Genomic DNA, 28,000 nt, shown 5'->3' with positions numbered 1-28,000 from the left:
GTTTGCTGCCTATGAACAGTCATTCTAGTACGCAGTTCATTTTTTGTCTCTCCAATATAGAATTCCTCACAATTTGAACATATGAGAGAATAAATGATGTTTGAACTTTTACAAGACATGTTTTGTTTAACTGTGAAATGCTTTCCATTTTTAAAAAAATAAATTGAACTTTCTTCTATTAAATTTGGACATGTCATACATCGTTTATCAGTACATTTTCTAACAATAGGCAAAGTTTCATTAAAGTCGAATTTTGAAGATGTCAGATATTGTTTTAGACTTTTTGACTGTCTTTTACTGTTGATAATCTTCTTTATTTTGTAAAACTTTGTCCATTTTTCACTTTTGTGTAGATTATTTTCAATATATATATATATATGTAGTTAACCCATAAACAAGATTGCACCATACATTCAGCAAATATTTTGACCTATTTTAAATGCCTTCTTTCATGATATAAACTCTTCATAAAGGAGTTTGCCATGTAAGTATCAGATTTATTATATTAAATGCGTATAATAGGGTTTTTCAATTTATATGGAGAAAATCAATGTTCTTCTACCTTCGACTTACAATACAAGGTGACTCTGATGAAAGGCAAAGTTTCTGATTTATTGATAAATTTAAGTTTTATATCCGATTGAGATGTTGCTAATTAGGAAATCTTGTCGCTCAGGAGAAGGTATTGACTAACACGAATTCTTGTATTACTGAAAGAATAGGAATATAAAGGTCAATGAAACTGAAATAGACCAAATAAGGGTAATGAAAACAAAATTCATATTTAACATGAAAAGAAACTAAACAATTTTGGCCATCAGAAAATGGTCATTTTCATAAGATGCTGATTTGTATGATTTTTACCTCCTGCCTTTCAATGGAAGGGGGCATTATGTTTTCTGACTCCTTGAAAAATTTGACATAAAAACACTACAAACAACATCGAAGAATGCATGGTCTGTGCATAATATGTCTTGGGGTACCAGAGATAAACTGGCACAACCCAAACCCCTCTTTGAAAAGTCTACTAAATAGACCATAAATTGATGATATTTTGATAAAAACTTTACATGCATGCAGTATTAATTTAAAAGAATTTCACATCTGATTTCAGTCGATTAAACATATTATTAGAAAAATTATTCCTTATAACTCAGCTAATAATCATGTATTACAACAGGGTGGGAATTAATGACTCAGAAGTAAAAGAAATGCATTTTTTATGCTTATGTAGTATTTTGAGATTATCAAGGAAGAATTTGTGTCAACTTATCTAGCCTATTACACCCAATTTTATTATCTGAAACCATTTTGTCCAAAATAATATGTTTATCAGACGCTTAAATTGAAATTGACAACCTAATCTCGAAAATTGAATAAAATCAATTTGTTTTATCAAAATTTATGACTTGATAATTCAGTTCCTTGGCATAAGTATACTTTGTAATCCCTCAACTTTCACATTCACAAATATTGCTTTAAAGTTTACAACTTTTAGGTCTTGATTGAAAAAGTTTCATAAATCTTTCAGGGAAATTGTACTTGTAAAATGAATTTTAATTTATTTACTCTTCAGTTCTGCTACCCAACGAGTAGTTTGAATGAAGTCTCTATATTATTTTCTCATTGTTAGCAATATATTTTGCTTGGTTTGAAAATTTTCAATTTTTTGCATTTCTATATCAGTAGAAATAAGTTACTCCTAAAAAATTCAGCCTTATACTGTTTTATTTTACATTGTATTTTCGTTGGTACCAATTTTCATGGATTGAGGAAAACTTATATTTTTGTAAATATTTAATTTTGTGGATTTGCAAAAGTCTGCATACAAGCTTATAGAAAATGTGTATTTTGTTGAACTAATTCTGGCTATTAGATATTTGAAATACTAAACAGCAGTTGTGACTTTCAAATTAACTATTATACAACACAGCAGATTTCATCATTGTTTGATTAAAAAAAATTATAAAATTAGAATCTGTAACTATCTTTTGCAATAAAGATGTACAACCAGAAATGAAAACCTGTGATGTTTGTAATTATCATGATTATTCAGGAGTTGTAACTTAATTATGTTGCCCATATGTCTAAACACGTAGGGTGATCTACGTATGTCTGTTTTGGACATGTTGATGCATATATGTCCTTGTGATACATTCTGCAGTGCTTATTTATAGATGTTGTATGAAGGGCATGTCACACTTACAGGAAGAACAATAGCAGGTGATTACAACCTAAACCATTGTTGTGTTAACCAATTTTCTTGAAGCTTGGAGTTCAGGTTAAATTGGATATAGATCTATTTCAACTATTTGAAAGACATCTAATTATTGTTCCTTGGGTTCCAAATGAGCAATTTTGGTTTCAAGGCAAAACTATTTTAAAACAGCTCTAAGGATGAAATCAAAATGATATCAATCAATGGCTGTGTCACTAATGGGGGTTATTTGAAGTCATGATGCTCTCTGGCTTTAAAAGTCAAACTTTCAATCTGAATCTCAATTTAAATAGTTGTTAAGAGTATTTTTGGTTTTCAGAGGAGAGATCGTCCCAACGTGTATGTTTAGCAGAGTTTGTTTTTTTTAAAGAATTATCTGCTTTTGTGTGAAATGGTCTTTCTTATTGTAATTCAATGAAAACAGAGGTATATCTAAAAAATATATGTATTTACAGTTAATTATATCATAAAAGAAATTATATAATTGGCATCATTGAAAAATTAGCACCAAAAAACAGTAAATCGGTAAATTTGAAAAAATTAGAACTACAAAGAATTTGAGTGAACAATAATTATAGTAAATATGACAGTGTTTTCATAAACAAAGCTTTAGTTATCAAACAAGACAGGACATATATTTGTTAGGGTCATATTGTACACAATAATCACATTTATGGCGATTTTCTTCCTTGAGGCTTTGTCGATTATTGTCACAAGTTTACTGTTTAGTTTGGCAGGGAAACACTTACGCTAGGTAAGACTGTTTGTGTTAGAAATTATCAGAGAATTGATGTTATGACACATAAATGGCTAGACCTGCAGTTTATGAGGAATAATTGCTGATAGACTTGTAATGATCCTTGAATAATCTGGCCATCTGCTCAGATTCTCTGATGCTGCTCACCCACTGAACCAACCTGCTGGAAAACAATTGATGAGGTTTAGATTTAATAGTTAATATGTAAATGAAATTCTCTTTGGTGACCAGTGTTTGAAATAAAGGTTAGGTTGGTGGTAATAAGGAAATGCCCTAGAGAATTTGCCCATGTCTTATTGCTGACAATATGTTCACATCTTCATATGCCTTATTTTCTCAAAACTTTCAGATGATTAATTTTCTTTATTACTAGTATTTCAATACCTTGCCATATCAATTAAAAATTATATTTCTTTAAGTGTTTGCTTCTAAATTTTTTATTTGATCAATTGTACCTAAATTATATCAATGTATGATTAGTAGATTTTAACCTTTGATTGGTGTAACATCCTGTAGCAAATATCACAACCATTTCAGGACATGAACATTTTAATGTGATATGAATATGAACACTGCCATGTAAAAGACTGACATGCTGAGCTGAATTTTTAGCATGCTGGTTCACTAGGTAACAGTCGGGCAAGAAGGCATGTCACCTCTCCAGACATATTATTCTGACTCTGTGCCAACTAGTCTTTGCTCTCACCCCTAAATGATGTGTGTTTAGGGTAGTAGCAAGGAACACCAATTTCAAGTCTTGGCCAACTTGACCAGGTCTAGAATCAAAACCAGGATCTCAACACCAGAGTCAAGCATCCAACCATGAAACCACCAAAGTTGTCAACTTTTTCCTTGCTTTAATTTTTTTACATTGATAATAAGAAGTATTGGAAGTGCAAGATAATTTTTCACTGAATTTAAAGAGTTTGCAAATGTCCTTATTAAATGGACTGGAGTAAAATATAAGTAAAAAAGTATAACAAAAATACCGAACTCCAAGGTAAATTCAAAAAGGTGGAAGTTCATAAAAACTGACAATATCGAACATAGACTAAATAAAAAGTTCCATTGGAACTTGTGTAGTACTTAGTGTTTTTAAGTTTTTCAAAGGAGGTGTGCGAAGTTTTTAGATGTGTCAATATATCCATGGTATCTTTTAAGAATGCACATATGAAATTAATAAAATTCTTTCTGATTGTTATTTAATGTGAATAATCTTGGATACTTTAATATGAAATTAGTCAAGTTTTAGAGATAATCTTAAGAGGTCTATAGCCTTCTGTCATGGTAGTGTCACTTGGATTATAAGGAAATTTAAGGAATGTTAATTTGCTGTGTGCAGTAGGATCTTATAAAAGTAAATATTTATTTGAAATATAGTACTGGAGATATGACTTTGATATTTATTATCTCAAAACATTTCCTTGTTTTTTGGAAAGTTACTAATACATTTCTCAAAATCTTTTTTAATTCAAGTATATTAGGTATAACTGTCATTTGTTTTTAAACCTAAAACTTTTTGAAAATCTCTTTGTAGTTTGTCAGATCTTTTTAATTCAAGTTGTCTGTAATGATCTTTGAGGTTAAAATTTCAAAATCTTATTCAGTAACCACTACAAACAATCAACCAGTCTTTTTTTTTCTGCTGTTAAAGTAAATATGGACATTATAAACACCACAGCTTATGTACTTATATTCATGAAGTAGGTGAAATTATTACTCAAATAGTTGTTTTTAGTTGATCAAATGAAAAGATTTAGAACAAATGAGATCTGTCTGTTTATTACTAAGTAATAAGGTTTCTATCCTGGATTTCTTGATATTAACTTGCTTGAAGCCATCAATTTCATCTGCCTAGCCAATATTTTGGATTGGTGATTGAATGTAATTTAGTACAACATACTTTTCTATGGAAATTTCTATTCTACTTCAGTACTGATTTACTAATGAGTTCAGTTTTATGACAAAGCAATAATTTTTGAAATTCCAGTGATTGTAACGAACAGCATATATAAGAACTAGGAAGGTGTCGAAAAAAGCAAAAATTAATGCTTGATTTTCCTGGACAACAGTATCAAATCAAATGAAAAATTGTACGAATTCAGTTCTTGGCTTTCAGATGATTCTTGTTAAAGAACCATTATCTTGTATGTTTATGTTTAATATGAATCCACTACATATTGCGGACTTTAATGGGGGGGGGGGGGGGGGGGGGGGGGAATCCTCAAACAATATAATTCCATTATAGCAGGTGGACATCTTCAATATGTCAGCAATTTTTCTGTTAAGTTTCAGGGATTTAAAGTCTGCAGGGGGAGTCGATAACACAAAATGATATACTTTGCTCCACCTGCCTGATCACTAATCAAACAACCCAACATCACCAAACTATAGGATTGTTTGACACTTAGTGAACCTAAAGATAATGAGAAATGAAAATGATAGAATGCTTGTTACATACATGTTATACAACATATGCAAATGTTACAGAGATAGGTGGTGTAACCTTCAACAACATTTTATAAATATTGACTAATTTGTATTAGGTCAGTGTCTCGTCAAGTATTTGTCCTTGGGGTCAACTCTATTTGGATATTAGCAGTAATTTGACAAATTGCAATAAGTAAGAGTTGCTCACGGCAATTGAACATTTTCAGTGGTTAAAAAATAGATTTGTCAAGTCCTGGAAGTATTTTGCTTGAACTGATAGATGCAAACAAGTTATAGTTCATCGTTTCTTTTACAATAATGGTTTATTGTTTGTAGCTCTAGTTGCAATGAAATCAAGGCATTGACTTCATGCGTGAAGACATTTAACAAAATTATCTTTTCCATAAATGGACCAAAGCCAAACTAAACATTATAAAGTGTTATTTAAAAGTAATTTATTCCAAAGGCCTAACTTCAGAGGAATATTTGTTACTTCAGGAGTCTCTAAAGTATTTTAAAAATCCTTAAATTCCCCAAACAAAATGACAATTTCACAGAATTTGATATTATTTGTACATGTTTGATATGTAGTCAGAAATTGCACTGTAATTGTCCTGTCATTAATTGATTATAGAAGTAATTCTTACACTATTGTTGTTGGTCATTAATTAAGGAAATGTGTCATATTTATTAGCTGTGGATGTATAACTATAATTATCGGTGTATTCTGTAAGTGTCCATAAATCATGTTGGTAGTATTTTAGTTGATAATAACAGAGATCTTTTTTCTATATAGTACATGCAAATTACTTTGAAATGATGAAATTGAATTCAGTAACAGCAAGCATTTTGTAAAACCTTACACGTTATGTAGTACATTGTATCATTTATATGTACCTATACAATTGAAATTACATATATCATATAATTATATCCTGGTTTTTAACAGCATTATTAGTTTTACTAATTGAAAGTAGTTGTCTGTGAACAATAGTCTAAATAATTTATCTACAATGATAACTAGCCTGTCAACTCTGAGGTTTTAATTTTGAACCTTGCACTTGGCAAGGTGTGTTTGACTCCAAACTTGACTGACTAGCATTGCCGGCTGTGTTGAAGGTTGTGGTTCTCTCTAGGAACTCCGGCTTCCTCCGGCAATAAAAACTAGTCACTTTGATAGATTAGCTTAGACTTATTAATTGAACATCCTTGAATTAGTGCCTTGAACGTCTGACACAAGACTGGGGCTTTGGGGCTTACTGGGTATATAAAAAGTCTGGTTTGTTAAGTAGGATTTCTGTTCCATAAACAAAGATTTTTTTTATTTATATCAATTCTTTTTTAGAACTCTTTTGATGCACATCAAGTTTTCTTCCAAATCGACTTGAAACTGCTTTGGAAAATATTCAGATGCAGAAAGATACGATAGATACTGTCAATTCAGAACTATTATGAGGTTTTTATTAGTGTAATTATTGTGACTGGGTAATGATTGCAATTAAAAGAACTTGCATTCTGATATCTGATACATATAATAGAAAAGAAAGGATTATGGGTATCCATCCATGAGACAAATTTAGTACATGCACAGCAAAAACCACAAAAAGCAAAGAATCTATACAAATTTTTCTGAAATCGCAATAATAAATCCAACATTTTTGTCCATTCTTCAAAAATCGCGATAAAAATGCAGCCAATAATTTCTGAATTTACAGTAATAACCTCCTTGTTTTTATCACATTGGTAGGAGTACTTAAACAGCATTTTGAAAATATTATATCAAATTGGAATTTCTCAAGTATTTAGGAAAATATCATTTCCACTTGTTCCATAAGTTTCTCCTCAGTCTAATTATACTACCGTAATGGAGTATATAAATATTATACATATTTTAATATTTAATGATAGGCATTAAGTAGTCTTTATTAGGACTTTACTGCCTAGTTTATGGCTGAAATTAATGATATATTATGTACTATATTGTTGTATATTACATGATGTATAGCTGTAATAAAGCTCTTGTGTTGTCTGTAAGGAATTGTTGATTGTTTAACATGAAATTTGCTATATATATATATATATATATATTGTACATACAATATTGTTTTTCAAAAGGTATGTAATTTCAGAATTAGTCTCCTTATAAATGATCGTAGAAAAAATTATAAAGTACCAATAATTCGGCAGATCATATGTATTTCCTTAAAGTTCATTAATTACTTCTTTGTTTTCCAAGAAAGTATGATTTTTTTGTCGAGCCTGCGACTTTTGTCACAGAAAGCTCGACATAGGGATAGTGATCTGGCGGCAGCGGCGGCGTTAGCTAACTTCTTAAAAGCTTTATATTTTAGAAGGTGGAAGACCTGGATGCTTCATACTTTGTATATAGATGCCTTATGTTACGAAGTTTCCGTCTGTCACATGTCCATTGTCCTTGACCTCATTTTCATGGTTCAGTGACTACTTGAAAAAAAAAGTTGTGATTTTTTGTAATGTTAATTTCTCTCTTATTATGAGTAATAGGATAACTATATTTGGTATGTGCATACCTATCAAGGTCCTCATGCCCGTCAGACAGTTTTCACTTGACCTCAACCTCATTTCATGGATCAGTGAACAAGGTTAAGTTTTGGTGGTCAAGTCCATATATCAGATACTATAAGCAATAGGTCTAGTATATTTGGTGTATGGAAGGATTGTAAGGTGTACATGTCCAACTGGCAGGTGTCATCTGACCTTGACCTCATTTTCATGGTTCAGTGGTTATAGTTAAGTTTTTTGTGTTTCAGTCTGTTTTTCTTAAACTATAAGCAATAGTCAGCTATATTTGTTGTATGGAAGGATTGTAAGCTGTTCATGTCTGCCTGGCATGGTTCATCTGACCTTGACCTCATTTTCACTATTCATTGGTCAATGTTTAGTTTTCTTGGTTAAGTCTGTTTCTTAGAAACTATAAGCAATAGGTCAACTATATTTAGTGTATTGAATGATTGTAAGGTGTACATGGATTTCTTGTTTGGTTCATATGACCTTGACTTCATTTTCTTGGATCATGTTAAGTTTATGAAATAGTTGTAGTAAAGCTTTCATTTAGGACTATCAACATAATATCAGTGGTTAGTAAAGAAGGCGAGACATTTCAGCGTGTGCACTCTTGTTTACTCCACAAATGATAATGAATACAGAATTGTTCTTAGAAGATACTATTAGGTAGCAGATCTTGCCATTGAATTTGTGCTTTAATAGCCTCTTAGTTGGCAGAGTTGTCCAAGTAGCTCCTTGATGTCAACCAATATGGATCACTTAAACTTTGTCCTTATACATAAGGAGTAAAATATAAAGTTTTTCTCTTTATTGTAGCAAAGGAGAACACAAGGTTCAGTGCAATGTCCATAAGTTTAATTGTATTTGGACAAAAATTTGAGGGGTAAAATTTACAGATTATAAGTACTAACTCGCAAATACCTTTTGCAGTCAAAGTACAATTTTTCTGTAGAATTTGATTAATCATTTTGTTTTTGTATATTTGCTGACATATATAACAATTGATTTCACAGTTAGAACTCAGAACTGACCTTTTTCCTATGCATCACTCTGCAACAGTAGAATTTTTATTGGTAGAAACATTTTAAGAATGTGTATATACGAGGGTAGAAATGCCCTTTACTGTCAGGCTACCGTTAGCGTCAAATTGGTTAAAATTTTATCGTGATTTGTCAAAGTATCATTATCGTGATTCGTCAAAGTATCATTATAGTGATTCGTCAGAGGTCTCAAATAATTACCGTTAACCGTTATTTTTCGAAAGAATTTAACTTGATTTGTCAAAATCAGTTGATTCTTTTATTGTCATAAAGAAAATGTACATTTTATTGTCATGCACCAAAAAATACCATTAACGTCATTTGGCAAGATTTTTTACTGTTATTCGTCATGAAGGTACCCCCATTACAACCCTCATATACATACGTCTTAAACAAATATCAAACAGTTTTTTTTAGGATGAAAACTTATTTTCATGTAATTTTTCGTTTTTCCAAAATTTGTGAAAATAAATTGCTCACGAATAATAAACTAGTTTAAGAATATAAAGCAGTCATCAGGGATTATCTTAAAATACTACATGAGTTGAAACTATTAGACATGTCATTGCATGCCTTGATCTCATTGCAACTTGTGATATTATTTTCATAGAAGATTTTTCAGTCACTGTTTAGATGAACAGCAGAAAAACAACTTTTGATATGCTAGTTATTTGCTAATATTTTATTGATGTTTTGCCTACATATTCTGATGATGTTGATAATAAGGCAGAAACATTTTGTGCATTACATCAGATATTTAAATATGTCTTTATCGCTAACACTTTTCGTGAATTGAATCTATTAAACCCTAATTGTAAGAGACATATTTTAGTACAATCAATTTTGTTTTCAACAAGTAATGTCACAAGATGTTTCCTGTCTAAAATCAGACAAACAGAAAAATGTCATCTTGTACCAATTTTTTTTCTACAACTACACAATTTAAATGTTTATTGTTTACAATGTAATTTTTGAATTAATTTGTAATTCCAAATTTATATTTTCAGTCACGCCATTATGAAGTGTTATTTTAAATTGTAAATTGTGACAGAAACAGAATGGGATGACAGTAACAATGAGTAAATTTCACACATCACCCACGAGACATTACAATGGACCCCAGGATTATCAAAATGGGGGACTAGATGAGGGAGATGTTAGTTTTATATCTGGTAGTCCAGCACATGGATACAATGATGAGAATCAGACAGGGACTGTTTTTATCAGGATATCTATTCCAGAGCTTAAAATTCAGGTAGTAGTACTTTTTAAGTAGCATGGTGGTGGAAAATGCATCTGATTTACTATTTCTATAAAAGTAATTATGTTTTGTGGAGTACAAATGTTGTGGAATTCAATGTTCCCTCTAACCACAGAATTCAACATTCAATGAAATACATATTTGCCATTTAGTCTTAAAACCATGAGTTGAAAACCCTACAAACCAAAAATATTTTCACAATATCCTCTGAGAAAAGTAATTTTACAGTGTGTTTTAGGATTTATACATGGACCTTTTTTTTTTATTAATTTGGGAAAGAATTGGAATAAAGAAATTCATTATTGTGGAAAAGTTTACTAGAAGTTCATGTTTGTTTTTAGTATATGCCATGTTTTGAATAAAATTTAACTAATTTATATGTAAAATTATCAAAATTTGACTGAAAACACCCATCTTACAATAAATCTTGAATTTTCAGAAGTTGTTTGGACACTAAATAGCTTCCTATCAGAAGTATCACTGCATACTGATTTCGGACATTAGAACTTGGTTTTTGTCAAAGGGCGTGGCAAATGTGTTTCAGAAGGAAATAGACCTTAAAATACTTTCAAACAAGAAATATGCCTGAAAATTGGGAAAAACCTAATATTGAAGCTATTAACATTGCCTTAAGCAAACAGTAAACATGAAAATTGTCTTTTAGATTTAATATTTTTGCATTATTTAATTGTAAATATTGGTTTAAGATAAGAATAAGAAAAATTTTATTCACCAAATTAGGACCCCAGGAGGAAATATAACACATGAACATTATAATGAGAAACATTTGCAGAACAATAATATATATAAAATTCAATCTAGACATGTAAAAAGCATATTAAAGCAAGGGTTGTACACATTCTTTGATAATGAAACTAATATAATGTTAACATTGACTTTGGTCCAAGTGCACCAGGGAAGTATATTGTGATTATTAAATATATACAGAAGACATAAAGAGTTTGTGCACTATGGAGAAGTCTAAATGATAACTTAAAAGAAAAAAATGAATATACAATATGTAACACTCCCAAACGTGTCCATCCCCCCAAACGTGTCCAATTCATATTTTAGAAGGTGGCAGACCTGGATGCTTCATACTTTGTATATAGATGCCTTATGTTACGAAGTTTCCGTCTGTCACATGTCCATTGTCCTTGACCTCATTTTCATGGTTCAGTGACTACTTGAAAAAAAAGTTGTGATTTTTTGTAATGTTAATTTCTCTCTTATTATGAGTAATAGGATAACTATATTTGGTATGTGCGTACCTATCAATGCCCGTCAGACAGTTTTCACTTGACCTCAACCTCATTTCATGGATCAGTGAACAAGGTTAAGTTTTGGTGGTCAAGTCCATATATCATGTAACACTCCCAAACGTGTCCATCCCCCCAAACGTGTCCAATTCCCCCAAACGTGTCCATTCTCCCTAAACATGTCCGTTATATTCAATATTGCCCAAACGTGTCCGATTTCATAACCCCCAAACGTGTCCGATAATTGTTATTCGCCAAAATGTGTCCACTGTTAAACGCCAGAACGTCTCACGTCCTTTAGTGCTAATACATGTACAAATGACATCAATAACATGTACGGCAATTCTATGATGGGGGACACAGTTGATGAAGTGGTCATTTATTATCATTAGTTTGTTCAATGCCGGTTGTTAATGATTATCATAATTGTAAATTTAATCTGTAACATATGAATTAACTTTTGAATGAAATTGCTTATTGTCCAGTTGCAAGTGTTTCATGCATATGTAGAGCGAACATACAAATAATTTTAGTACAGTTGAATTAATCGTTTACTAAATGAATTATTTTGTACTATTAAACTCCGATATATGCCTTTTTATATCATTCTTGTCGGCGAATATTACACGGCGGGCTTTCAATTATAGAATTGACTTCCCTTTTTTCAACAGTTCTGATACAAACTGGTTTTCAGGCCTTTTTTTTTTATTTTAGGTTTCGAGCATCACTAAAGACACACGAACAAGAGACATAACGACCAGTAACAAATATTTCATGCATTATTTGAACGACATCATGTTAACAATAAATACTGTAGATAGGTTTTATTATCATACAGGGAATTTAGGATTGGGCCTAAATTTTTACGGTTATTCGGGATTAACACTAGTTGGGATTTTAATCTAAAAAAATTTGAGAGCGAGTAAAGACCCATTTTTTTATGACTTCAGTAAGAAACTACTTAAATCACCGTTATGTAATAGAGGCCGCTTTAAATAAAAGTTGCAGAAATTTAAAAAAAAATGTTGGCTTCCAAAATACAACTGATGGCACCATGAAAAGTGAATTGCTACAAAGGTTTTAATGCGCAGAGAATGTCCCCCTACACCAGGTATCAGATTTAATATCTACAATTTAACTAAGCATGGCTGCTTACATTTACATCCAACATAGCCGAACGGACGCCCCCGCTTTTTCCCAGGTTATAGTGACGTTTTAAAAAAGACCTAAAGTAATTTATTTCTATTTTATAATGAAATAATAAAATGAGTATATGTTAATGAAAAAGCAATAACCAAATAACCTACGTACCGGTATTTATAATATGGACACGAATGATAGTTCAAGTAAAAGAAAAAAATTAAGCTTGATATGGACACGTTTTGGGGATTGGGCACGTTTGGGTGTTATTGAAAAATGGACACGTTTGGGCATTTATACAAACGACAGGCTTTGGCGCCCTTTTACATTTAGACATGTTTTGCAGTTCAGTGACGTCATGTGGACACGTTTGGGGGAATCGGACACGTTTGGGGGGAAGGACACGATTCTGAGTGTTACATATATGAAGTTTTTAGGTATGCTACTCCTTTGTTGCTTTTCAATATCTCTCTGGATTAATCTTCATCAGGAATGCTAAGAGCTGTAAGCTAAGAGAAAGTCACAGATATATTCAATAGTTGTCTAAAAATAGCACTCAAAGTCATATAGATTGATTTAAAAACAACAACCAACATACACTTATAATCATTGTAATAATAAATGTGCAACTTTTAAAATGTCACAGAAAACAGTTTGTCTGACTGCATGACTATATTACCATAGCTGTCATTCATTCTTTATTGACATTTAGTATCTGGCATTAACTGTCTCATGTATGGTTGTATTTTTATGGGAGAATTTTTAAAATAAGGGTTGGAGAAAACTATTTTGAAATAAACAAATTATTTTATTTATATTTCAGAAATGTTTACAATTTGAGTTGGATGAAACAGTATGGCATGCCAAACAAAGGTTGCTGACCAATTTTCCAGAGGTACAGGAAGTAAAATGCATTTGCATGAATCATACATGCACTTGTTTATGTGTTAATATTGATCATATTGTAGTCACCATGTTTAACTTGATGTAATGTAATGTTAACTGACACCCAATAATTCATTCACTCAACAATTGAATTATATTTCAACATTCTAGTACCAATTTAGAGTTCACTACAGCAATATACAGGACATTAAACTGAATTTTGGTCTTGTTGTTCTACTGTAGCTGTGAAAAATCCATGAGCAATATCCAGTGTACTGAGATACACAGTGATGATGCTTGTCCCAAATTCATGCCTTTTGTAGCTTTGTTTTCATTGTGACTTGTATGGGACTACAAAAAAAAATGACAAGACTACATGTCTATACCAAAAAAGTCTAGAAAAAGTTTGAAATCAGGATATCTTATTGTGCAGTCAAAAAATTGTAATCTCATCTGCAATTAATTTTATGAACCCAAGCCACAGGCACTTGTTTCTATCCATGGGAAGCCCCACTATCAACGTATATACTCGTAAATATACGTTGATAGTGGGGCTTCCCATGGATAGAAACAAGTGCCTGTGACCCAAGCAATTGAAATAAAATTTACATGAATAATAAATAAATTTCAATCAAATCTGTAGAATATTTTAAACAAATTTATAGATATGGTTATCATCCCAAAATTTTCTGACATATAATTTGACAAAATTAATCAAAAATTGATTATCTTTAGTTTCTTTGCCAAAAAAGGCCAAATGTGCTTTAATGTCATTGATTACTTGTCTGGCATTAGGTATCGTATTTATATTTTCAGAAATTTTAAACTATTATATATAACTTTCCAATGTAAAAGAAAAAGTAAGCTATGAAAATTTATGCAGGTCATCCTATCTTTATAATTCATTGCTAAATATAGAAGAATAAGTAATGGGTTTGTGACGAATGCAGTGATGCAATATTTTGTCTGCCAGTCTTAATGCATTAGTTATTTAAAGTATGTCACAATGGTAGAAAATGTATGAAATTAACATTGCATGTAAACATGCTATAAAGTAATATTTCTAATTCACAGTTACAATATTCACTTTTGATTATTCATCATTTGTCAATTTTGATGTTGTTTTTTATCATCTTTGGAATTATTCAAGTACTATTAACTTGATGCCAGTTGAAAGGGAATTAATTTGTAGGTAATATTTCTTAAAACAAATATAGGACTTGCAACTAGTTACGTCACATCTGTTATGTTAAAGGGTCTATGTGCATGCTAGATTTTACATCATGTACGTACTGTAAAGTCAGAAACTATTGCAAGCATTTATTATTGCAATTTTGAAAGAATGGATAAAAATGCCAGAGCAGTTGTTGCAATTTCAGAAAAATCTACATACAAATATATGTATCAGTTATCAGAATGCAAGTTCTTATTATTGCGATACTCACACAGTCGCATATTATTCACGTTAATAAACAACAATCACCTCGTAAAAATTTCTGCGGGCTTGCTTGATATTCTTGCTGATAAAGTCAGTATCAAAAAATAAAATGCCATTATTTTTTTTTATCAGCAATTTGTCTTACCTGTATATATTTTGGTATAGAATATGAAGTAAAATGAAATAATAAGTAAAACTAATTTTACGCGCACAAAACGTTGGGATAGTTGTTCGGTTGTATGAATGAAGTCGCGTGCATTTCATTCATGCGGATGGACTTGAGCATGTGACGTTGCTGCACTGATACATGACGTCATTGCCTACTATTTTTGAGTATCAAGTCCTGTCCATGATCTTGACAATATTAGGCAGTAAGATCAAAGGGAAAAGATAAATAAGAAGATTAGAATTAGCAGGTACGGTAGTGGTAGGATTGATAATCAGACAACTTTTCATCAACTCTGCCTTTTGAACCAGTGTTCTGGTTAGAATATTATAGACATATATTCTATAAAAAACTGAGGAAACCAAAAAAACTTTATCATTATGTAAGAGAGACAATGATTTGTTCATCAATAGGAAAACAGTTTACATGTCTTAAAAGATGTGGTGTTTAACATTTAGGAATAGTAAAAATTAATATGTAGATGAAAGAATACTAGCAGGTAACTGACAATAGAAGGCTACAACAAAAATAGAAGGTCCTGCCATATCTTAATGATAGTTATGTATATTGATTTTTTTTTCAGGATTTGAGAGACTCTATTAACTATGGTCTGTATATGCCTCCTATGAATGGTAGAGCTGGCAAGTTTCTGGATGAAGAAAGATTTCTAAGTGAATACCCACTGCAGGGGCCTATAGGATTTCTGGAGGTATACTTCTGTCGATTTTTTTTACACAAAACCTTGTCTATCAATTTGTTCATCTTTGGTAATGGACAATGTTTTTCCCATTGTTATTTTATTCAATTGACATTGTACATAAACCTTGTTTGTATGCATCTTAATGCAATATTCAAACAAAGACACAGTTTTGGAAGATTCACTGAAAACAAAACTCACACTATAGTGAAAAACAATTTTAAGACCAAATACACTAGAAATATTCGGATTGTTGAAATTAAAAAAACAAAATGAGAAATGAAATAACAATCTCTTTGGGGGACAAATCATGGTTGTTTTTGTTTCTGTACTGTATTGTAAATACAGCATTCTTCCTTTTCACAATAGTGTATCTTAATGTTTTGTTATTTTTAGACTTTAATATTGAAGGCAGATATCTAAATGTTTCTATTTAGCTTATTCAAAAGTCTTATAGACTCTGGACGATTTAGAGCTTGACAGATATATTGTATGAACACCTGTCTATTGTATGAACACCTGTCTATTGTTGAACACTGTATGTTGTCCTCTAGTTGTCTTTGGTTATTGTTGCATTGGGTTGCAGTCACATTGACATATAATCCACATCTCATTTTATTCATATAACAATTTTGTAGACCCAATACACTAAAATATTCTGTTTGTTGGAATTGTAAATCACAAAGAAATGACATTAAAGGATTTTATTGGACAAAGCATGATTGTTGTTTGTTTCTGTAATGTATTGTTTTAAAAATAGCATTGATGATCATGCTTGTTTGTGTTTAGTCTAGATTATTTTTTTTTCAAAGGTACGAAAATTTAGATTCAATGCTGTTGCCGTCATATTTTTATATGATTTATAAGTACAGTGACGTTGACTAAAGTACATTCCACTCTGCAGCAGCTGATCTTCTTCTGTTCACTTTGATATATTTCAGGAAAACAAATTGTATCTGACATAATTCTGTTTAATTCCAAAAAGAATTTATCGGTTTGTTTTGTTTGCGAGTCACATCAAAGTAAAAATAGCTTTCCTGTAAAATGATTGTACTAATCCTTCTGTGAAGAGGTGAAAGAAGATCAGTTTTACAATGGAAGACAAAATACTTTTTCTTTAAAAAAAACACACTAGACATTTTTTGAAAAGAAAGAGCATATAATCCTAACCTCAATTTTAAAAATCTAATCAAATCTCATTGGAAATTTGATTTATAGTACATGTATAGTATTTCGTAAATCTTTCAGTTCAACTACTGAAGTAGCTTGGTGACATCTTTTTTTGTCAGTATTGTAGTAGTAGCCAACATCTTTAAGCAGCTATAGTATTAGTACACGATTGCCTCCAGTGTCATCTATTTTAGTTCATAAAGGATTTGGACTGAGAGATCAAAGAAAAATCTGTGTTTTTTATACAGATCTCTCAAATCTCGGTCGGTTAAAGTACAGACAGATAGGTCATTATGTTCATGATTTTTGTACAAATATCACTGAATAGAAAAAAAAGATGGAATTGGTTATTATATCATGAATCTAACTTTTATATGAAAACTACAGTTCTCCTTCTTTAGTGAGTGGGTTACCATATATCTGCACTTGAGATAGAAGAATTTTAGGATTTTAACATGCTCATTTTGAAATTTTAAGTTATACTTTACCTAACAGAAGAAAGACATGTTTTTATGCCCTACCTACGATAGTAGAGGGGCATTATGTTTTTCGGTCTATGCGTCCATTTCGTTCGTTCGTCCGTTCGTCCGTCTGTCCCGCTTCAGGTTAAAGTTTTTGGTCAAGGTAGTTTTTGATGAAGTTGAAGTCCAATCAACTTGAAACTTAATACACATGTTCCCTATGATATGATCTTTCTAATTTTAATGCCAAATTAGAGTTTTTACCCCAATTTCACGGTCCACTGAACATAGAAAATGATAGTGTGAGTGGGGCATCCGTGTACTATGGACACATTCTTGTTATTCAAGAACAAACAGAGGTATACTTTTGTTTCTCTAATATGTCTTTCTATCTTTGAGTGTAAAAACCAGTGACTACAATGGCTCTCTTGCCAACAAGCTACCAATAACATGATGTAATAATGAATTAGCTACCAATCACAACCCCTGAAAAAACCATTTTATTGCGAAACATTTTAATGCACATGTGGTTTAAATCTTTTTTAACCATGTGGCTTAGCATTGTATAAAGTGCCCACCAACGGAAGAAAAAGATATTTTACTCTGCCGAATTTAGTTATATTGATAGGTAGATAAGTAAGCATGCAGACTTCTGAATGTAATTTGGATGAGAAAGTATTGTTATTTATGCTTAATTTCCTAATGCAGAACATGTAAACAATGGATTTAGAAAAATATCCTTGACTCACAATTTTGGGTCCATGACCTTGCTAAGTAGTTAATTTATGGTTGTTTATAACTAAAGTATTGGACAACACATGAATTTCAATAGCCATCTGCTGCATCAGCACTAAAATAAACAATTAGATTATAGGATAGAGGGCATCGAACTTCATTGTCATCTGAATGATTATATTGATACGGTAAATCATCTAAAAACATACTATAAACTAGTAACAATGAAGCTTTATTCATAAATATGCTTGTACATAATCGCGTGGAATAGGGTGGTTTCCTTATGGTAGATTTTTTTGTTCCATTTTCCAATACTATGGCATTTCATGAATTAATTACCAATTACAGCACCAGAAAATACCGTTCTTTTATGCCAAGCAAGTTTCACCAACATATCATCGTCATATGGTTAAAATTATTTTTTATCCACAAAATGGGCCCATCAATGGATATTCTTGCTCAACCAACCATTTATATAGTTTTGGTGAAATAAACTGTCTACTTTCTTTGGACCCTTGATATTGTGGGTTATAATATTACTATAACTAGAAGCTTATTCAAAATGGGAGATGTTATATATATTCTATTTTATTGTTTTGTTTCAGTTCAAGCACAAGAAGAGAGTATACAAGCTAATGCATGTAAATCCAAGAAAGTTAAAGCAGCTACATACCAAAGTAGGTTTTTGTTGGTCAGATGCTTGTGATTATTTATTAGATGATACATGATTTAAATATAATGTGGAAACCGTACAGACTTTTTATTAATAGTTTATGAGGTGCTATTGTTCTTGGCAAAAAAAAAGACACAAATGCCGAAAAATTTTCAGAAGCAAAAAAAATGTTCAGATGGTCAGGTCAATATAACTTTTATCAAGAGTTATTTAAGAAAATAGGAGTAGCTATGGTAAATTTAAGATACCCAAGTCAAGATGTTTTTATCTGAGCTATTTTGATTTTCTTTGATGTCTTTTTTTATGCCCTGTCTACAGTAGTAAGATGCATTATGTTTTCTGGTATGTGCATTTGTCTTTCAATCCATCCATTCATCCGTCCCATATCAGGTCCCATATCAGGTCAAAATTTTCTGTCAAGGTACTTGACCAGGAGGTTGTGGTCACATCAACTTAAAACTTGGTACACATGTTCACTATAATGCAAACTTTTTTAATAATATACCAAATTTAGTTTTGACCCTTATTTCACAGTTCAATGGCCATAGAAATATAGTGTGAAAGAGAGGTGAAAGATACCAAAGGAATATTTAAACTCATAAGTCGAAAACAAACTGACAATGCCATGACAAAAAACAAAAAACACGATAAGACAAACATTACACAAAACACAACAAAGATTGTGAGTGAGGTGTCCTACAGATTCTTATTTTAATTAGATGTTTTAAGAATAAGATTTAAGGTATTTTCACAATAAAAAAAATGTCACAAGATGTTTTGTCTTCATGAACCTTGTCATTCTGCCCTGGTATGGACTGAGTGCCTGCTTAATGAACAGGAAACTAGTTTACTGTAAATATTTTGATACAGCACTTATAAAATAAAACTTTAGCATAGGATCTGCACAATGAATGCTTTAGGTCTCTATGATACAAAATCCTTGGTTCCTAAATTAATTAGCAAGATATTTCCTTAATAGATAGAAAAGTTAAATTTCCAATTGAAGAATAACAGCAATTACAGGAACATTAAATGTTGGGTTTAAATATATTTTTTTATAAATATCAAGAACAGCTTCGTAAATATACCTAGATTTTATTGCTTTATAAGAAATCACTATTATGTATAAGTTGATCTATGCTTTAAAGCCATTATTCAAAAAAGATGCCTTTGATTTTTTACATGAACTATTCTATTGTATTAATTATCTTTACAGAGTTATCTAAAAAGTTTTTTGGAATGTGTAAAAAGTGGAAATGTAGAAAAAGTGACAAAAATGACAAACAAGGGGCTGGACCCCAACTTCCATGATCATAGCACAGGGGGTAAGTATTAATAACGACCATAACATTCAATTATATATTGAAAACTACTCATAAAGCAGTTCAAATAAATGAAAACAACTTGTATAACAGGGATTTAAGAAATGTGTTTGTTTTGATATAGGAAATCTAACAGGAATATTCTTTTACATAGGAATATATATATATATGGTGTATTAATCATTTCATAAAGACAATTTTAAGTTTAATTTAAAGGAATAATTCTGCTTATGAAAAACTTGTAATTTAGTCAAGTGTAGAAATGTTTCCAAATCTTCTTTCTTTTTTTTAGAAACTGCATATTTATCTAGTACATTATTATTTTTAGAAACACCATTAACAATAGCTTGTTTAATAAAAGGAGGTAAATGTAGAGAGATAGTTTTGACACTAGTTGGCGGTGGAGGACATCTTGACTATAGAAACAAGAAAGGAATGACTGCCTTACATAAAGCTGTGTTGGTCAAAAATCCCACAGCTGTTAAGGTATTGAACTTTAATCCTTCACAAATAGTATTTTGTTTACAACATTTTTCATTCTCTATTTGTATTCCTAATACTAAATTCTAAAGAAATGGCTTTATGGCATTAATGCTTTTAATTACATTTTTCCTGTAGAAGTAAGACAACGCTAATGATAAAAAGTTAAGTCACCCGTTACAAATGCATTATAGATTAGTCTGATACTTTAAATTAAGTTATATCAAGTCATCAAATATGAATTAATCAAATAAAATTTTATCATGTAAGGGGAAGTAACTCTGCAAGACACTGTGGTTTTCACAGAGAAATTATTAACATGGCAGTCCTTTTGATTTAAGGCATCTGTATTTTAACAGGATATATATACAGTAGTAACACAGACAACATTAAACTTTAGATTATTCATGCTGCTCCAGAAAAAAAATATTTATTGGTGTTTGATGGCACTTCATAAATTATAAATTATAAATTTGTATTATATATCTTCAGCATATTTAAGCATTAGTTGTATGGGGGTAAAAACCCTATGGATTCTGAAAACAAGAGTCTTAAAGACCCCATACTCTTTTTTTATGGGACAGCCCTCAGCAAACTTCAAAAATATCTTTTTCCACCAATATACTGTCAACAAATGAACTGAATGAATCAACATTTGTAATTCTCATAGCTATGGCAGGCAGCATCAATATCATATATGGATACCTTAATGTGAAGGTTAATTTGATAACATTCAAAGGAGTCATATCAGACAGCAGTCAAAGTTAGAATTTAAGTCAAAAGCTTCTCCCAGATTATGAAAAAAATACTGTCCCCTTTATATTGCATTAATATGCCTACTATATAAAAATAAGGAGATGTGGTATGATTGCCAATGAGACAACTATCCATCAAAGTTCAAATGAAGTGGGTGTAAGCAATTATAGGCAACTGTACGGCCTTCAACAATGAGAAAAACCCATACCTAATGGTCGGCTATAAAAGGCCCTGACATGAAAAATATTAAACAATTCAATTGAGAAAACTAACGGCCTAATTTATAACAGAACAATTTACGAAAAACAAATATGACAGACAGAACCAACGACAACCACTGAACTACAGGCTCCTGACTTAAGACAGGCACATAAAGAACGTGGTGGGGTTAAAAATGTTTGTGAGCGCTCAACCCTCCCCTAACCTGGGACAGTGGTGTAACAGTACAACATAAGAACAAACTATAAAAATCAGTTGAAAAAGGCTTAACTCATCAGATGGATACAAATAGAAATACATCTAACAAAAACACAGAGTGGACGTGAACGGGTACTTATACATCCCCACAACAAAAAGACACTAAGTACAGATCTGAGAGTACTCACAGTTACTGACAGCTAGTATGTCTACTTATTCACTAGCTAAAATTAAAATTTAATTATTACAAAGTGATTAAAAAAAGATAGTGTTTTACAATTATTTATGCTTTGCTTTTGTCTTGTTTATTGGAGCTTAATTGATCTATCAATGAAGCAAAGATTCATAGGTTTTTGTAATTTTCAGGTGCTGTTAGATCTTGGTTTGTCACCTAACATGAAGGATGCTAGATGTTTGACACCCCTCTACTATGGCATAGCCCATAATTCAGACCCTGCCATTACAGAAATGTTACTGCAAGAAAGAGCTGTCATTGGCTCTCAGGATGAACAGGGGTGGTTTGAAATTCATCATGTAAGTACTTGGGTATATTAAAGAGACATTACAAGTTAATTTTTAGTTCTTGGAAATATAAGTGAGGTAGAATATTTACAGAATAATGCATGAAAAGGATAACAGCAATTACCAATAAAAAATGGACAAAACAACAAACCACACCAACCATCAACACGAAACTCCTCAGAGAAAATAGTCATACAAAAAAGGCAATCAAGACAGAAGATAACATGGTCCAGATAGCCTAACTCATAGTTGGGTTAAACCATTTTTTTGTGCACACAAGCCTTCAGATCCAGAAGATATACAGAATAATTTTTACATTTTCAAAAAAGATATATGCTTTTATCTTTTTTCAAGCATTTTCAAATAAATCATTTCAATTCAAGAAATGTTAATGTTAAGCTATTCATAATAGATATAATAAGCCTGCATTTATATTTCAGAAATAATGGAATTATATACATAAACAGAAAAAATATTAATATTTCAGGCATGTAAACAAGGACTGTTGCAGCATTTGGAACATCTCTTGTTTTATGGTGCTGATATGGATGTTCAGAATGCAGGTGGAAATACAGCCATCCACATTTGTGCTATAAATAATCAGGTAGATTGTTAGACAAAACCTATGCACGATATTTCATATGACAAGAAATTAATATTTAAGGGATAATTACTGATTGCTGAAACAATGGAAGGTTAAAAATGTATGCATAATATGACTCAGTTTTCAAAAGAAGAACAAAGGATCCTGTTTCAAACTATGTTCTACAGTGGCAATCAAATTTAGAATTCAAATGTACATTATTATTTGTTATTGTTATTCATATATGAGGTGGTAGATAACAGGGAGAATCAAAGCTCATTAGTCAAAGAGAGACTGACAAAATCATGATGAAAAATAACAAAAAAGACAAAATAACTAACAAAAACTACATGTAACTATTTCTCAGAATGAATTTTTTCTATGTAATGGAATTATATTGAGTATGAAAATGCAAAACAGCATTGTTTTCTATATTGATGTCACTGTGTCCTCAAAAACTTTGTTCAAATTGTGAAATAAGAAAAAAAAATATCAGTAACTATCAAAAATATTGGTCAGTACAACAGATTACACCAACTACCAATACCTGACTCCTCCCTATATACTAATACAATGGAACTTTTCTAAACCGGACCCTGCATGAGCTATACACATGTCTTATCTAAAAAAAAACATGGCATAATAGGTTGATGAATGTCTGGACTATTCTTACATAAATCCGATTATTTTATATCTAAATGGGACTTAATGCTACTGTAGAATAAGAACATCTCCATATCATGAATGGATTTGTAAAATAATTCATATATATTTCAGGAATCTTGCCTTCGTGTTCTTTTGTTCCGTGGTGCTAATAAAGATGTACAAAACTACCAGAACCAGTCAGCTTTCCAGGTGGCAGTTATATCTGGGAACCAGTCTATTGCAGACATACTCCATAAACATAAGTCAGATGATATTGGTAAGTTTTAAAAACAAGTTGTTAATGAATGTAATTTGACACTGATATCTCTACTACTGTAGATTAGAGATTATTGCATGCATTTATTATTGCAATATTTGGAAGAATGGACAAAAATGTGAGATTTGTAAATGGGATTTCATGAAAATCTGCATACAGATATATGTATCAGATATCAGAATGGGAGTTCTTATTATTGTGATACTCACCGCATAATTCGCTTTAAAAAAAAACTCGCAATAATTTCTGAATTTACAGTAGTTATAATAGACAGGAAATTTTCTGATTGATCCATTTTAACAACAATCATCAGGAAAATTTAAACTGTCATCTGACACTTGCCAAAACACATGTATTTAAAGGCTCCTTAAATTTTTGTTTTGCATTCATGTTCCAATTCTTTGAAGAAAAAAACTACAGTCTTTATGTTATTGCTTAAATAGTCCAGTTGATGAACAATTCAGAATAATGTAAGATTTATTTTTCAATGTATTTTTGTACCCATGATGATTGAATTTTTGTTTGATCTCTTATAATTTTCATCATTATGCTATTTCAGTGCAATATCGTGAAGTTCCAAAATATTCTGTGAGACGACGAGATTCTGTTGCTTCGGCAGCCATGTTTGCTTTGTCAAGAAGTCGTAGTGATCCCAGAATAAACCTCATCATGGCAGAAGGCCGATATATCAGTCCATCAAACTCAACTCAAAGTTTTTCACATTTAGACAATATTTCATCACCGTCAAGAGACTACAGCACAGACTCGCCTAGGTCTATGAGTATATCAAGTACCAGTTCAGGACCAGGTATGATTTGTAAATATTCTTGACAATTGTAGAGGGTTGAGGATTAGAAAAGTATAAAATTTCATTTAGCTTGCATTTTCACAGGTCTGATGTGGCTTTTAAAGCTTGATGCTAATATTATTTTGGAAAAAGAAAATATTTTTTTATTTGCTGCAGTTGTTGTTTCCAGGAGCTCTATTTTTATCTACTGTTTTAACATTTTACCTTTGAAAATGTTGAGGAGAATGTAATGTGGCTTAATAAAAGGTAACTAGTTCTTTTATTAAATTTTGGACAGCTGATTCAGCACAAGTGTATTTTAAAGATAGAGGTTGTATTTCTAAACCAAATTGAGTTATCTCCCCTTTATTGTTTTCTTTATTTTATGTGTACTAAAATGTTATTCAAAAAGAAACATTGGAAGGCATATTGATAGTGATTTAATCAGTAATTTAAAAGTTTACTATCTTGAATTTTCAGTTTCATTATGATAAAATGATTAATGCATTCAAAATTTAGTTTTCAAATTAGAACATGAACAATACACGTATCAATGTCAGGTGTTTTATTCAAAATTATTTAATCTATGCTTTTAACAAAATGGTGGACAAAATTTCCACAAAGTTGTCCCTATGTGTATTTTGTATTTTTCTATTGGTATTCATTATTTATCTTTCATACAAGAATTTGAATTGGTGTATGATTAATTTTGATTGACCTAAATGATTATATGTTGTTTGTTTCTTACTCTTTCCACATCCAAACCAGGTTATGAATCTCATTTGTCCTTTTCTGAGAATGATGGAATATATCAACGACCACAAAGCGTCTGTCTTCCAGGATTCAATGGAAGTGTTCGCAGCCTCACTCATATAAACAGTATATTCAATAGACAAAAAATGTTCCAAAGCCATAGCACCTCATTCATTCCAGAGAGGCCAAATACGATCAGTGCAGGATTTTCTGCGAGACTTGGAATTAATAATGCTAGAAGACGATTGTCAGAAGGTTTTTTTGACAGTGATCACATGACTCAAAATTATGCAAATAATTGGTACAATATTAGTGCAGAACAGATTCCTTATTCTACCTCTTATTATAAACCTAACATTGAAAAATCATCTATGTGTAGTTCATCATCAGACAATTTAAAGGAGATGGATGTAGAATGGAATTATAGCAATGGGATAAAATACTTTGATGACAAAATAAAGGAAGTGGAAGTAATATTGAATAATAAGATGTCACCCGATAAAGAGAGTGATACCTCTAGTGTTGTTTCAAACAGATGGAGGCCCTACGACCAGTACTCCTTGAAACTTGATAATACATCAAGTGAAAGTCATGAATCAAACCAAACTAAAAAGAATTCCAAGTTGTGGACTAGACCAAAAATTCCGAGACGCTTGTCCCTTATAAATGAGGAGCAGTACCTGAGTCTTGTCAATAAAGATGACAGTATTTTTATCTGTGTTGTGCCATATGAAGCCAAATGTGCTGAAGAGTTATCCATGAAGAAGGGAGAAATCATTGAAGGTTTCCAGCTTGTTTGTTTGACAATTATTGCATGAGCATGGAGTTTATTTTATGACTTGTTTTGTAGTATATTCTATTGTCTTTTTTTTCAAAACTCCCAATTTTAGATAAGGGGTTATAGATTTGCTAGGCATTCATCTTTTGTATCTGCAATCTGTTTTGGTTGTAAACACTGCAGTATTTTAATTTCCTTTTTTAAAAAGTTGTAATGTGGAAGAATTTATATTTGTATTTTGATATAAACAGTGTTATAAGTAGAACAAAAATCAAAGATAAATTAAGCATGTTTAGTAAAAATATTTTAGAAACCTATGAAACAGGGGGCAATTCAGAAGCTAAAGCAGGGCATTTATTTTAACAAGTCTGATGGGTATTTTTAATGATCGGCATCAAATTTTGACAAAGGTGTACACAGATGATGTTAATTTTAGAATAATTATAAATTTTAGTTTCTGGCAAAGAAACTTTCAATTCTCACCACCTGTTGGTAAAATTTGTTGTTTCTTAATAAAAATGTTTTTACTTTGAAATGCCTGATAAACTTTCTTGTAAAGAGTTTTTTATATGCAAGACCATAGGATATGCAAAACAAAACCACATCACCTATTTGGATTGTTTATATATATAATTGTTATTATATTTCAGCATCATGTTTGTAGCATGAAAAAAATGTGTTATGTACATACAACTGTTGATATTTTGGTCTTCTTTTACGTAAAGAAACATTAGGGTTGGGGGAGGGCAAGATTTAGGAGTAGGGCTAGGCCCAAAGGAATACTCCTATTTAAGCATTTCCTTTTTACTTAAAGGAAGGCCAATGTTTTGCTTTCAGTACTGTCTCAAAATATAGAATATGAAATTCTCAGAGAATCATGGTCTCATTTTTATATTTCACAGGTTTTTTTATGGTAAATAATTCACACAAAGTAGTAACTTTTTTGCACTTGAAACACTAAAATCTTATTTTCATCATTGCTTAAGTTATATGTGTTATCTAATTACCGGTACATGAAAATTGGTGAAGTGTTGTTAGTTACTGTTTTTCATGGATAAAAAGAAAGAATCAGGAAACATGTATATTTCCGTGTTTATAAGGGAAAATGAAAACAAATTTTACAAAATATCACAGTACTTTTGTTTTATCCATGAAATTTGGTATATAAATGATAGCAATTGTTGAAGAAGTAAAGAGTAACTTTAGTAGCTTGACTAAAAATTGGCTTGTTATGTGTTCAATGATTATTGTTAGGGCATCAAATGAGTCTAAGTATATGTACATAGTTTATACACAGATTGAGTGTGAGTAACTCATATAGAAACTTGTCTCTTTGTAGTAGAGTTTACATTTCTTTTGAGGTGTCCTCTCCAAACAAAATGATCTGGCTTCAAGTGCTGCTGTTTTGTTACTGTAAACATGAATATCTTTGAAGGTTGTTATTTTTATACGATCGCAAAAATTAAAAAATTTTTGGTCGTATATTGGTATGACGTTGGCGTCGTCGTCGTCGTCTGGCGTCGTCCGAAGACACATTGGTTTTCGCACTCTAACTTTAGTTTAAATGAATGGATCTCCATGAAATTTTACCATAAGGTTCAATACCACGAAAGGAAGGTTGGGATTGATTTTGGGGGTTATGGTACCAACAGTTAAGGAATTAGGGGCCAAAAAGGGGCCAAAAATAAGCATTTTTGTAACTTCCAGACAATAACTTGTGTGTAAGTGTATGGATCTCTCTGACATTGTACCACAAGGTTCCATATCACAAAGGAAAGGCTGTAATTGATTTTGGGGGTAATTGCC

General features: G+C 31.3%; 1 protein-coding gene across 1 annotated transcript in view; it reads left to right on the top strand.

The window, feature by feature from the left end:
• The window catches only part of LOC127736468 (SH3 and multiple ankyrin repeat domains protein 2-like), a 108,731-nt gene that overhangs the window by 29,591 nt on the left and 51,140 nt on the right, over nucleotides 1-28,000 (top strand). Inside the window, exons 4-13 of the mRNA XM_052247018.1 lie at nucleotides 9,997-10,244; nucleotides 13,473-13,544; nucleotides 15,722-15,847; nucleotides 18,807-18,878; nucleotides 20,091-20,199; nucleotides 20,525-20,682; nucleotides 22,216-22,383; nucleotides 22,859-22,975; nucleotides 23,732-23,876; nucleotides 24,436-24,684. Of these exons, the coding sequence (XP_052102978.1) occupies nucleotides 10,053-10,244; nucleotides 13,473-13,544; nucleotides 15,722-15,847; nucleotides 18,807-18,878; nucleotides 20,091-20,199; nucleotides 20,525-20,682; nucleotides 22,216-22,383; nucleotides 22,859-22,975; nucleotides 23,732-23,876; nucleotides 24,436-24,684 (1,408 nt within the window). The 5' untranslated portion in view covers nucleotides 9,997-10,052. The remainder of the gene's footprint in view (nucleotides 1-9,996; nucleotides 10,245-13,472; nucleotides 13,545-15,721; nucleotides 15,848-18,806; nucleotides 18,879-20,090; nucleotides 20,200-20,524; nucleotides 20,683-22,215; nucleotides 22,384-22,858; nucleotides 22,976-23,731; nucleotides 23,877-24,435; nucleotides 24,685-28,000) is intronic.

The sequence above is a fragment of the Mytilus californianus genome, unplaced genomic scaffold (genome assembly GCF_021869535.1).
Source record: "Mytilus californianus isolate M0D057914Y unplaced genomic scaffold, xbMytCali1.0.p SCAF_31, whole genome shotgun sequence".
NCBI classification, from domain to species: Eukaryota; Metazoa; Mollusca; class Bivalvia; order Mytilida; family Mytilidae; genus Mytilus; species Mytilus californianus.
The sequence above is the reverse complement of the archived record's forward strand: the minus strand, read 5'-3'. Positions and strand labels throughout refer to the sequence as shown.